The sequence below is a fragment of the Mesoplodon bidens genome, assembly GCF_964165515.1.
Source record: "Mesoplodon bidens genome assembly, chromosome: 5".
NCBI lineage: Eukaryota > Metazoa > Chordata > Mammalia > Artiodactyla > Ziphiidae > Mesoplodon > Mesoplodon bidens.
The window spans coordinates 46,342,610-46,356,605 of NC_138161.1; the positions used below are offsets into that span (position 1 = coordinate 46,342,610).

Below are 13,996 nucleotides of genomic sequence, written 5' to 3' on the forward strand. Positions count from 1 at the left end.
CTGAAACCTTCTAGACTAAGTTGGGGTCCATCCTATTTATACCCATAGAAAGATTTTCCGTGTCCTACCTGCTTTGCTCCTCTGTTTACCCCATTGCTCCTTGAGGGAAAGCACTGGTTTTTATTCATCACTGTAAGAATGAGTGTGTATCTGACACATGGTTGGCACTCAAGGACAGATCCAGGTTTTAAGGTATGTGAAGATTTTTGTAATTTCTCTTTAAAGAGAAATATTTAAAATTAAAAATAAAAATTAGATATAAAAGTGAATGAAGCCACAACTACTGAAGCCCACGCGCCTAGAGCCCATGCTCCGCAACAAGAGACGCCACCGCAATGAGAAGCCCGCGCACCACAACAAAGAGTAGCCCGTGCTCACCGCAACTAAAGAAAGCCTGTGCGCAGCAACGAAGACCCAATGCAGCCAAAAATAAGTAAAAATTTTAAAAAGTGAATGAAAAATAAATCATACAAGTTACCAATTTTAAAAGGTTGACTAATACTACAAATATCACGAAGTCTAGAAAAACAGTATTTTTTCCATTAACTGCCTGGTATACCTCTATAATATTTTTTTTTCTTATACTTTTGGTATACTCTTTGATAGCATTTCATATGACAATGATTTTCTAGTATCATTTTCGGTACATATAATGGAAAGAGAATTCAGTCTTTCCTCAAATTTGGTTGAGTCTATTTATTATTGATAGAAGGGCCAGGTAAACATACAACACGATACACTCACATACACACTCATTGTTTGTGGTATTGCTACAGGTTTGTGCCCTACAAACAAAAATTCTGAAAAATTGTATTTTACTGATTTTCATTAAATAATTTTGCTGCATTTACAATTATAAAAATTATATACATTCCATTATTGAACATGTTACTGTTATGAGAGAAATTACATCAATTAGAAGTGATTCTTTCTGTTTTGGTTTTGTCTTCTGATGCCTGAAATAGTCTTCTATAACTCACCTTTTGCTGTTGTACATTTTGAATCTTGTTTCACCTCCACTACCCACACATATTTTCAGTGTTAGGGGAATTAGGATGTGTTTATGTAGTGATAATGTATCCTGGGTGTAATGCTTGGTGAGTTGCACAATGGACAAATTGGAATTTAAGCAGTAACAACTATTCTTTGGAGAAACTGACAACCAAATAAATATATCCTACTAAATCCAAACTAAATGTATCCCCAATGCAAATTTCCCGGCAGATCCCAAAGTGCCCCCAATAACTCCAATACCAACTGACTCTAGGCATAAGGTGATGGAGGGAAAATCCAAGTGGAAAGAGATTGTGGTCTTAATTGCAGTTTAAATGTTTGCTTTTGTAAATTTCATAAACACACACCACCAAGTGATCACATTCCTGAGTTCACACTGGAAGAGACCGTACCAGTGAGATGCCCTGAAGCTTCAGCTTCATCAGCTTCACAGTAAATGTGCTTCTACTGCAGATACTCATTAAATGTCTTCAGAAAAACTGAATGAACAAATGAAGACAACTGTGCTAAATTAGCATCTCTAAGATCCTTACAACTCTAAAATTCAACTTTTTTACAGACTTCCTAATGTAATCTTAGAACTTGGTATTCAGAAATTTGTTATTATGAGTTTAGAATATAAGAATGGAGGACATCTAGGAACTGATAAGTACTTGAAAAGTAAATAAATTAAAATTCAGGAATCATTAATTTATGGTTTTAAGCTAACTTTTCATAGACGAAGTTTGCCTTAATTGAGGCAGGACACCATGTATACTTACCTTACAATTCATTTAAATGCTTTGTTCTACCACAGGCTGGAGATTAGAATATCGTTAGACATTGTTTCCTTCATGAAGTAGTTGCTTTTGAGGAAAAAAAAATATATATATATATATATACACACACACACATATGTGTATATATATATATACACATATGTGTGTGTGTGTGTATATATATATATCATGGGCCTGTATTGGACCAACCGTTCATTTTAGGGGCCTCTAATAACATTTATATTATCTTATGCCTTTGCAAGCTGTTTATTAATAGAAGGGATTCTAGCTGGATGAACATTAGCATTATTTCTACTACATATACTATCACCACCAATACTATAGAAAGTTTCTATATGAATGAAGGACTTTACCCATCATGATTCTATGCCTTCTATTTACCAAGGATAGTGGTTACTGAACGAATATGACTATCACAGCATTCTCCTGAACAGCTATTTTTTAGAGAAATTCCTTTCTTAAAAAAAAAAGCATTATTAGGTAAAACCATAACTCAGTAATAAATCTTACTGGCCCCAGTAAGTTTTTATCCCCAGAAAGACTTCCTGAAAATCTACCCTCTGGTTAGGTATTAGGGTGTAGGGCTTGCTTTGGTCACAGTACAAGTGGTGGACACATCTGGTAGTTATTTAACATTCCTTTGGGGAGATTAATTCTCTAGCCCTTCTAGCTGGAGGGAACAGTTTGCTTCATACTCTCCTTGCTTTCATATTCTCTGGGCTTTCTGGTTAGCTGGCCTTTAATGGAGATTCTTCCCTAAAATAATAAGACTCGAATTGGGAATTTTACTTGTCTTATTCTAGTGTATTATTCTACCTTTTCCCTTTTTTCTCAGACTCACAGACAGGGAGGAAAGATTGCAAAAGAGAAAGTGCTGACTAGCACTTTTGATCCCAGATGATCCCAATCTTGAGGGATTGTCTGGGATGAACCCAGCAGAAGGAAACTAGACTGATTTGACTTTGGTAGGTTAAATTGAGCCAGAACAAATTAGGGTGAGTGGCTTTGGGCTCTGCTGCAGTTAGTAGGGGCTGGAGTGCTTCTTCGAGGCGGCTGTGGTGTGGCAGGGAGGCTCAACAGCCATCAGCTGGTGCTGAAATGACCTGGGGTGTATAGCCATCCAATCAACTCATCAGCAACCTTCTCCAGGACTCCAAAGCCAGAGGGGGGATGACCCCAGGGTACCTTCCTGCCCCTCCCCCAAGTCAAAACTGCCTTGGACATTTCATTTTTATCTCATTTACTTGTATAACATTTTTAGTGAACAGGTATAGGATATTCACTTTTCTGATTTCTACACCCTCACAGGGGCAGCTTGGCTTTAAAACAAAACACCTGGGGTGAATGGGCCCCTTGATATTTTCTCTACTAGCCACTAGGGTATAAAAAACTAAAAATAAAAAATTGTGCTACTATATTAGTGAAATAAGTCAGACACAGAAAGGCAAATACTACACTACATGGATTCACTTATATTGATGCATCTAAAAAAGTCAAATCCATAGAAGCAGAGAGTGGAAAGGAGGTTGCCAGGGGCTGGAGATGGGGAAACAAGGCCGTATTATTCCAAGGGTACAAAGTTGATGTTATGTAAGACGATTAAGTCCTAGAGTTCTACTTACAGCACAGTGCCTATAGTTCAAAATACTGCATTGTATGCTTAAAACTTTGCTAAGAGGGCAAATCTTACGTCATAAGTGTTTATAATAATAATAAATAAGAGGGTGGGAGGGAACTTCTGGAGGTGATGGATGGTTTTATGGCATAGATTGCCATGATGGTTGCATGGTGTGTATTTATCTTCAAACTCATCAAGTTGCATACATTAATTATTACAGTTTTGTATGTACCTTTTTAAAAAAAAACTAAGAAAATCCAAACTACTGTATTTAGACATATTTAAAAGCAAATCTTAAGGACCTTTTGGTCTCCAGATTTCAGTGACGTCTGTGTAATAACTACAAAATATTTGTTCCAGCATTTACAAGTTTGAATTACACTTGTTTTTGATCAGTGACGTTTTGCAAGAGGGTTCGCCGGGGAGTAGTATGTAACACGGAGTGTGAGAAATACCAAAACACATCTGGGTTAGGGTAAGTTACTCCACACAGTAGTAAGCCAGCCGAACAAGAAACGAGCTGTTGACAGATCTAGACAGGCACCTACGGAGCCCTCCACTTCTAAGACTCGGCCACGGGGTAACCTCATCGTCTGCAGCCCCGGGTAGCTGTTTTAGGAACAGCTGTTCGTTAGCTGAAAGGCAGCCCAGGCCATTCTGGTACCGCAGTTTACCAGGTGTGTTCACAAACTTTAGTTCATGAACTTCTTTCAAAAGTCTGAACACTGTTCCGTCCATTGGCTGGAGGATAGAAAAACAAATCAGTAATAGGAAGGAAAATTTGAGCGAAAAGACAAACGGGCTGGAGCTCGTTTGGGCGGGAAGCCCGGAGCCCGGCGTAGCGGGGTTCCGCGTCCCGCCGGGTCTCAGGCCAGCGCCGGCAGCGAGGACCCGACCGGCGTGGCGGACGGCCGCGGGGCCCGGGCTCGGGGCGGTGCCGAGGCCTCTGGCTCCTCCCGGGGGCGGGCGGGCTGGGGGCAGGAGGAGGAGCCGCCGCACAGCGCAAGAAGTAGCCCCGCTGGGAGCGCATCGCGCCCGCGCTTCTCCTGCCGGAGATGGATTGAGCCGCGCCGCTCGCCTGCGCCGAGTCAGTCCTACCCTCGCCGGGTCCCGCGGCGGCGTTCTCAGGGCGCAGGACACCGTCTCGCGCGTTCCCCGGAGACGGCCGCGGACCGGCTGTCGCGCCGGGGAGATGTCCGGCGGCCGGAGGAGGGGCGGCGCCCCCTGGCACAGCTTCTCCCGGTTCTTCGCTCCCCGAAACCCTTCCCGGGACAAGGAAGAGGAAGAGGAGGAAAGGCCGGGGACAAGCCAGCCGCCCGCGCCGGGCCGGGGCGCAGCCAGGTGGGAGCCGCGGGGGGGACGTCGGGGGGCCCTGCGCCGACTCGCGGGACGGGGGGCTCCTGGCCCCGGTGCCCGCAGCCAGCCGCTCTCGGCCAGGCTGCGCTCGCCACTTTCTGTTCTTCCTCCATTGCTCAAGTTTCGTCCTTCTCGCCCAGTTCTCGTGCCGCATCGCTTGGTTTGTTAAATCCGGGTGAAGTTCGTGACCCGAGGCCGCGCCAGCCCGCGGGGCGCTCTGCCTCCCCACCTCCCCTCCCCGGATGTGATTCGGTTCCCGTCCCACAGTCGCGTCTGCTCTCCAAGTTCTGCGGCAAAAGCGAGTCCCCCGGCGTCCTGCCTACAGTAATGGGAAACAGTTGTGAGCCGAGCCATCCGCCAGGGCAAAGAGGGCGCGATCCGAAAACCACTTCTGTGGGAAAGGTAACGCTTTGGAGCGCCACCCCCTTGGCTGGGATTTTGCCATTTTATTCGTGGTTTCTCAAAATGATTAAAAAAAAAAAAAAGAATGGTGATGCTGAGTTCCCAAGACTCCATCAAAATATAAAACCCTCGCTAGGCTTATTTACCATTGCCTGACATTTAGATGATGCCACTCTTCTTTCCCATGTCTCTTCGGAAGCATCTGCCTCAAGTTCCCAGACAGATTCCAGAAACCAGGACTCGAGCTGTCTTGGTTTCAGTAATGAAAACTTGCCCCTTCTCTGCAGTCTTTTTTCCTTCTCCACCTGCTGCTGTAAAATCGAAATTTAAAAAAAAATTCATGTCTAATAAAACTACCTATTCCTGAGTCCTTTCATCTGAGTCCCGAGGGAGGAAGAGGGGCTAAGTGATATACAACTCGCTGTTTTAAACTTTTGATGGCAAGAGAGGCTTACGGCTCCGTCTTCCCCCAAATTGCACTAGAAGATCACTCGTGATTGGAAGGACGCTCTCCAGAAAGTTGTGTTTACTTCAGATGTTAAGGGCTTCGTGGAGGGCTTCAAAGAAAAATGGATAGGAAACAGAACTGTAACTGTGACTGAGCTGATTCCATCAATATTCATTCAGGTCTTGTGATTTGATTCTAGTCGTTTATGTGTTCCTCGGTTTCCCTATTTGTGAAACATTTCCATTTTGACCATCTGTTAATAAAATGCCACGTCTTTCCAAGAAAGCTCCTATAATATTTGGAAAACTTCTCCTGGGAAGCTTTAGCTATTATTGCCCTGTTAAGAGAAAATTTAAAATTCAGAGTTACACAGTAGTTAAAAATAGTTTTGAAGTCTGACAGGGCTCAACCAGAATGTCTGAATGCTGGTGTGGGCAGACAGCCTGTGGTGCGTGCCATCACTGTAACAGCACTAACGGTCTTGGATAATATGGAGGCAGTGTTTAAAAGAAATCCCAAGTAGACTCAGCAAAAGTTGGAAACTTGTGTCAGTGTTAGCAGGGAATAGGCAGTCAGGTTTATATCAGAATTGACCTGAAACCCTGCCTGCTGCCCTGCCCTATTTTGGCTTTTTAGGCACTTCTCAAATCTCTTTTCTCTCTGGAGCTAACCACTACAGCAACTTGTCTCTTGTCTTCTTACCACTCTTCCATTCTCATCTCCAGAGAGGCGCACACTGTGGCTTTTTGACAGTGAGAAATTTAATTGTGCTTATATGGACACTAATTGTGTCCTTATCATTTTTAGAACTTGCCAGATGTTAAGGGGATAGCAGATAATCCTTTGTGTGGGTGTTTTACCTTTTAAATGAGTTTAAATCTTTCTTTTCAAGGATATAAACAGACACAAAGCCTTTATTGAAAGTTTAATGAAACGAATGGAAACAATGTCCTAGTAACACAACACCCTGGTGTTAACAAGATTGGAAACAGAATTGCGATTTGTCACTGTGATCTTATTTCAAAATGAAGGGGGTTTTGGCTGTTTATTTTAGAGGCAGTAAAAGCTTTTGGTTTTAGTGGGAGCCTAGTTGACCTTTTGTACTGGTGACTTTAGGTGCAGGGGAGTCCGTTCAGACACGAGGGGCTTGGTGTGGTAGGGATGTAAAGATGACTGAGAAAAAGGTCCTTTCTCTCAAGGAACTGGGAGAAGGGAAGAAGACCACTTGAAAACAGTCATCCTACCATCTATGGTGTGTCTGGCCCATTACAATTGACAGAGTACTTTTAATAATGTTATGCTTTGAGGTTGGACAGACCTGTACGATCAGTATTTTCATTTTACTATAAGAAACAGTTAAAGAAACTTCCCCAAAGTCACACAGCTACTTTTCAGTTAATGAACAAGTATTAAGTCCTATGCAGTGCCTGCAACTCTGAGCCCCCTTAACATACATTAAGGATTAATCTCTGCATTCTGACTTTTCCATGTACTCAAAACAAAATGCATTCTCTCAAACTTGGGTTGTATAGTCTCTGTTTCTGCACTTCCAGTGTTGGCTTACGTGAATTTTGTGATGTAACTTGTGTGTGTACAAACACAAATGGGACATAAATTCCTTAAGAACAGAATTCCTTAACAATTTCTTAAGAACAGAATTAAAAATTAAACACAGACGTAACCACAAGACCAATAAAAGTAAAATTTACAGCATCATCCTAACAGCTGTTTTTTGGCTACTCACAAAATGCATATGGTACCAACTGGGACAAACACAAGTTTTGGGGGGGGTTGCTAGGACTGTAGCACTGTGTACCATGCCATGATTCAGGTGGTCCAATATTTCCCTATTTGAACCATAGGAAAACTTTTGCTTTTATGGTGTGCTGTTATTTGGGCATCATTTGCTGTGAACACATCATTTATATATTATGTTCGCTGCTGTTCTCATTAACCTTCAGCAGTTAAAGAAGGCCTGTTTGCATCAACACTGTTGTATATGGGAATTCAGGTGTTGGCAATGGAATTACATTTCAGTACTTATGTCTTGGGTGGTTGACCAGATCCAGGAAGTGTTTCTATTAATTTGTTTTAGGTTTTGTAGAGATGAAAACTGCAACTGAATTCAATTCACTGCTATAATGTTTAGCCCAGTTTATGAGCAGGCAACGAACGGACTCATTAGAAGTGATAGGGGAGAGCAGGGAGGGCTTCATGGTGGAGGTGGTTTTTACCTGGGCCTTCAAGGCACTGGTGTTTTCCACAGGTGGAGAATTTAGCCACAAAGAGAGAAATAGGGAGTGGGTCTTCTAGGCTGAGCGAAGGCCTTCAGAGGTTATGATCTCTTGGGGGCTGTATACATGAGTGGGGCAGAGTGAAAGAGGCGTTAAGAAAGCTAGATTAGCGCTGGGCCTTAAAGAGTGTTTTGGCTCTCAATTTAAAGCTTAGAGAATTTTTGTGAAGGTCTTTTAAACAGAAACTGCCAAACTGAAATTTGGAGGATACCTGCCTTCTAATTTTCCCCACTTTGAGAAGATGATTGCTCAGTTTTGTTTCTTTGCTATATCACACATGATGGACGTGTTTCAAATGAGCTCCGTACAATGTTCGTAAACTCGGGAGGGGGATAGTAAGGCGAGAACAGCATTTATTCAAGGGCCCACTGTGCACTTCCTCCTGGGATGGGTACTTTTACTTGCATTGTCTCATTTAAACGTCACCCTCAGCCTGGAAGGTAGCCGTGGACACTGTTGGCATCTTGAGTGAAACAATTCTTTGTTGAACTGGGCTCTCCTGTCCTTTGCAGCACAGTTGGCATCTGTAGCCCCATCCACTAATTGCCAGTTGCATCCTCCAGTCATTGGGAGAACTCAAAACACCTCCACCCAGGTGGGTGGCAGGGAGAGAGATAGGACTCCCAGCTGAGAACGATTTACTCCAAATCATGACAGGAGTAAGTTTCAGGGGTGAGATTTGAAATTGGGTCTCTCTGACTCAGAAGCTCTGATTCTTTTTCCACACCATCCTGCCCGCCACCCTGCTGAACTATGCTCCTTCAGAATACATCTGAATATGTAAGTCAGTTGGACCTTTCCTTCCTTTATTCCAGAATGGGTAACGCTGTGGCCCATTTCACATGTACTCTTTTTGGCTGTTCCTTTGAGCGTCCCAGTATAGTGCTATTGATAGAAGGTAAGACAGGATCACTAGACCCAAGGTAGGGCTGTGTCTCACCTTGGTGTCCCCTTTACCTAGCTCAGGTGAGGGAGTGAATCTCTGTTGATGGAGCATTAAAGCACTTACTACTGGCTTTAAGCAAGGGTTAGTACACTCCTACCCTTAAAATGGGCATTTTGAAACATGGGGGTACCATAAAGCTCTCTAGACAGAGTGTTTGGCTATTGATTTGAAGTTCAGAGAATATTTGCTTTTCACCATGGCTGAGTGTGATTGATAAATGGGTAGAACCAGGATGCTAATGGGACGTAGTGCAGGAGATAGTCTCATAAAAAATGTCAATAATGCCCCTGATACCAGCATGAGAAATGTTGGCCTTCAAGTTAAATGTTGACCACAGCATCAGTTATGTAAGGAAAAGGAGCTTTGTTCTCCGAATTTTTATAATGATTGCATTTTCATTGATTTGAAAGTACTATAGAGAATAATAGATAAACTAGTTTAGTGGAATAAGAGATACCTATGTGGTGTTGAAGGACCACACCTGTAGTTCATGCCTGCAGCAGTAAAGATGACTGGGGGCTTCCCTGGTGGCGCAGTGGTTGAGAGTCCGCCTGCTGATGCAGGGGACATGGGTTCGTGCCCCGGTCTGGGAGGATCCCACATGCCGCGGAGCGGCTGGGCCCGTGAGCCTGCGCGTCCAGAGCCTGTGCTCCGCAGCGGGAGAGGCCACAACAGTGAGAGGCCCGCGTACCGCAAAAAAAAAAAAAGATGACTGGAAAATTCCAGAAGTCCTCAGCCCTGTGTATTTTGTGAGAATCTTGAGCTTCCAGGTTAATGGAAAGCACAGAACCTACCTTTGGCAGTGGAGTAGAAATATAGACTGTTTTATGGTGTTGTAGCCATACTTTTTTTCAAGTGAGATTTCTGACTTTTGGGCTTAACAGGGTGTCTGCCAGATGTCTACCTTGGGGATTCTGTTTCTTGCTGAGGAAATTCCTTGAAAGCTAACTCAATTGTACACTCTAAATGGGTTCGAGTTGCAAGTGTACCTCAAATTGGCCCACAGTAAATTTAATCAGCACCTCTAACTTTGAAAGTTCTGATTAAACAAACATTTTTGGGTTTTTTTTTTTTTTCATCTCAGTGGAAAATACGTAAAAAGGATACTAGCACATTCTGTAAAGTAAGAGGAAAATAATACTCCCTCAATAAAATATTTTATTTCCTAACCAGAGTTTTGATGAAATACACTGATGTGCAGATAGACCAGAAATGCCAGTACAACTGTGGTAGCAAGAAAACATAGGTTGACATAAATTGAAACTCGGGAAAGTAATCCAGGTTCTCTACTGAAAAGAGAGTATCAGCATGAAGTAAAAGTTAGTCCTATTTTTTTAGTCTGTTCATTCCATAAATTTGAGTGACTGCTACTTGTTGAGTATGTTGCTAAGGAGTGGGATACAAAGATGAATGAAAGACCAGAACTGCCCTCAGAGGGTTCCTGAATTAATGGAGGAGATAAACATGTATGTCTCTATTTTCCAGATGAGCTCATTATGTGCCAAACACGTATTTGGTGCGTGTGACATGTGGTTCAGAACTCATGTACTGTATCATGAGGGTCAAACATTGTATGAAGACTTTCTCATACAAAGTGTCCTCTCGCTGCTCTGAACTTCTCCCTGAGCATGGTTTGATGAGCAGCCTTGGCCAAGACAGACTCGTGGGGAGACGTGGCAGTAACTATACCAGCAGGGATGGAAGTGCTTTCCCTCAGTCCCGCCTGCTCCTCCTTGACTCAGCAAGTCTTAGATGGAGGCAGAAAAGCGCATCCTTTCAAAAGTCAGCATTCCAAGTAAGCGGAAATCCTTACACAAAATGGCTTGGTGTTGATAGAGAAATAAGTTGAAGTTTTGTGACCAGAAATAACTAATCTTACTGTTTATTTGTCAGTTGTGAAGGCCAAGTACTGGTACAACTCCAGCAGGATTACCTCTCAGTGTTTAACCCCTGGGGGTATGTAATTGGAAATATCCCAAAGCAGCGCAACAACTGTGTGCTTAGTCAAGTGTTTCTTTTTGCCTGACAGATTAATGATGACAAAACTAAACCACCCTTAACCAGGAGATTGGGATTGAAACATATATACACTAATATGTATGAAGTAGATAACTAATAACCTGCTGTATAAAAAATAAATAAAATAAAATTCAAAAGAAACAAAAACCTAAATAAACCACTCTTAATTGAGGCCCTAATAAGATCCAAACCCTATGCTTGGGGCTTTAAACATATACATTCACTTAATCCTCAAAGCAACCTTATGAGAGAGGAAGCTTTACTCCATTTTACAGATAACATAATTTAAGGCTTGGAGAGGTCCAATAACTAATCAAAAGTGTCAACATCTTGTGGTAGAGTAAGGAGTCGAATTCTCCTTCCTGAATTCAAAGCCTACAGCATTATGTGACTACATTCCCTGCTTAACTTGGGAAGACCCAAACAGAAGGCAGACCTTAGAAAATGGTATTGAATGGAAATAAAAGACAATGGCATGCAGCTGGATGTCTGCCCAGATGGCCTGGGTCAGTGCTCGGTACAATAAAGAATTTATGGTCCTGGCAGTTGAGAGAGGAAAATATATACACTTATACAACTTATAAATTTATATTTGAATACATAAAAAGAGTCAGTCTCCTTCGGAAAAGATACAGATTAAGACTAGCAAGATACCATACAACACCTGTTTGATAATCAAAACTTGAGTTTGTTGGGAGGAACTCTCATACACTACTAGTGGGAGTGTAAATTGATACGCCACTTTGGAGGGCACTTTGACAAGTTCTGTCAGTATTATACATTCACATACTCTGATTTAACAGTTCCCTTCTAGGAATTCCATTGGCTGTATACAGTTTGCAAACAGGCCAAAAGTTGCCTCTACAAGTTTAGTCATTGCAGTGTTGTTTCAATTAGCAAGAGATGAAAAATAAGTGTAATCCCATCAATAGTGGACTAATTGGTAAATCATGGTATATCCATGTAGTGGAATATTACACAGCTGTCAAAAAGAATGATAAAGCTTTTTATGTACTGATAAAATGTCTCTTAGATACATTAAGTAAAAAAATTTTAAAAAGCAAGATACAAACCACTGTGTATAGTATGCTCCTGTTTGCATATGAAAATGGGGGAGTATGAGAAAAGTCTGTTACTAGTGTTGTGTTAACTACTTAGGGAAGGTGAGGGACTGGGTGAATTAATGAGGAACAGGAGGGAGACTTTTCATTTTAGACCTTCTTATACTTAAAAAAATTATGTGAATTATCTATTTCAGGAAAAAAAAGACTGGTTATGACCTAGTGAATATCTCTGTATAAAAGAGGAAAAAAGAGAATTTATAATCCTGAGTTGGCAAAAATTCTCCAAAGAAAGAATGAACTCCATTAACTTTTTCAAGTGAGAAAAGTTATGATTAAGGCTATAAGTAAATGGAATATTTATAATGCAGAATAATTAGATATTTTGATACTTTCTACAGGTATGAGGAAGGCTTATGTATTATTAATCTGCAATGTGAAACTGGGTGGAGTTAACAGAGCATCAAAAATATCAACTCTTTTTTCTGAGATCACCTAAATCATCTGCTTTAAGTAGCAGTGTGACTCTGGGCAGTTCATTAGCTCTCTGTCTTTGATTATAAAGCGAGGGAGGTAGCCCTCATTGCTAAGGTCTCTTCCAGCTTTATCATGCCAGCCAAAACTCCATAGGGTAATAGGTGTGTACAAAATAAAGAAGTATGCCTTATAGATTAGGAAGACTTTTGTTTTACTGGAAAGGCTACATATGAATATGCATTGGGTATTTCCTCTCTGTGGTCCTAACACTTTCATCAGTTGATTTGAAAACCTCACCAATGTTTTAACAAGAATTCATTTGGTACCACTTGTGCCAGGCCCTGTACTAGCCTCTGGGAATCCAGTGCAACATGGTCTTTGGTTCAAAACACTCCTGCAGTTTTGTGGGGAAGGCAGACATAGCACAAATCTTTCTTTCCCTCTTAAAATAAGTACCAAGGTGTCTCACGGGGCTGTGGAGCATTTAACAGGTGTAGGCCCATTCTTGAGACTCTCTTCTTAGAGAAAACGGTTTTAGTCTCATTTAAGCTGTTTCTTCTGGCCTTTCTGTACATGTGTCTATTTACTATTCTTTCTTGATTTGTAAACTTTAGACAGTTTATATTGATTTCTGGTGATGGTAGATGAGGACTTAGCTATTTTACACCTCTTCCCACTTCCCTTTATTCATTCAGCCAAAATAAGTGTTATAATTTTGGGACTGAATCAAAAGTCAACCTTTCCATGTATATAAAATACAGTTTTGTTTAGAATAGTACAACATGCTTTTGAAGGAGCACGTCTTTTATATGTTCCTTATGACAAGTAGCTCAAATGGTAGTGCCAGAAATGACATGAAAATGGTATTTGAATGCTCTCACAAATAGTAATTTTGTGTGATTTCTACATGATATGTTAGAAATTTCTCCTTTACTCTTTGTACTAAAATTTATGCAAAACATGGATGCTACCTTAGTGGCAGGTCATAATTTTTTATAACTGCCATGCTCCTTATGACAAGGAATGAAATACTTTGAATTTTAAACTTTGATAACTGGGAACAGGTTGGGTGAGATGTAAACTCTCAGCCTTTTATTGTCTTTGTTGTCAAAGCACGAAGGATCATACCCTGGCTGGAGGGGTGGCATTGTGCTGTATTAGTCAAAGCTGAAAATATGTATGGTAATAATTTTGATTGCTCCATTGTTCTAGGTAGGCAGATAGGGATATTATTTGGCAATGTTGTATTTATTATGATACAGAGAAATTGCCATTATGAAATATTTGTACTGTTAGTATTTAGTTATTTGTCTACTTTAAATTTGCTAGCATTTTTCACTAACTTGTTTTTGTGTTTTAAAATCAACTACAATACTTGTTTTTTCTTCCTTTTGATAGTCATGTATGCTTTTCTAAAACAGCTATGAAATTACAAGAAAATCAAAAGGAAAAAAAGCACAGCTCATACATAACCCTCTCCACCCAGAGACGAGTACTGTTCTTCTAGATCATTTCCTATGTTCATGCCTACATGTATACATATTTTTAGAAAAAGTAAAAGTTCTCTTCAGGATTTTGAAAC

The 13,996-nt window shown here is 41.2% G+C and overlaps 1 protein-coding gene across 2 annotated transcripts in view; it reads left to right on the forward strand.

Annotated features, from left to right (window-relative positions):
• The first annotated feature begins 4,499 nt into the window (after window positions 1–4,499).
• Window positions 4,500–13,996, forward strand: part of CRYBG3 (crystallin beta-gamma domain containing 3) — a 115,290-nt gene continuing 105,793 nt past the window's right edge. For both annotated transcript variants that reach the window (XM_081235087.1, XM_081235088.1), the window contains exon 1: window positions 4,500–4,752. In XM_081235087.1, coding sequence (XP_081091213.1) covers window positions 4,604–4,752 — 149 coding nt within the window. In that variant the 5' untranslated portion in view covers window positions 4,500–4,603. The remainder of the gene's footprint in view (window positions 4,753–13,996) is intronic.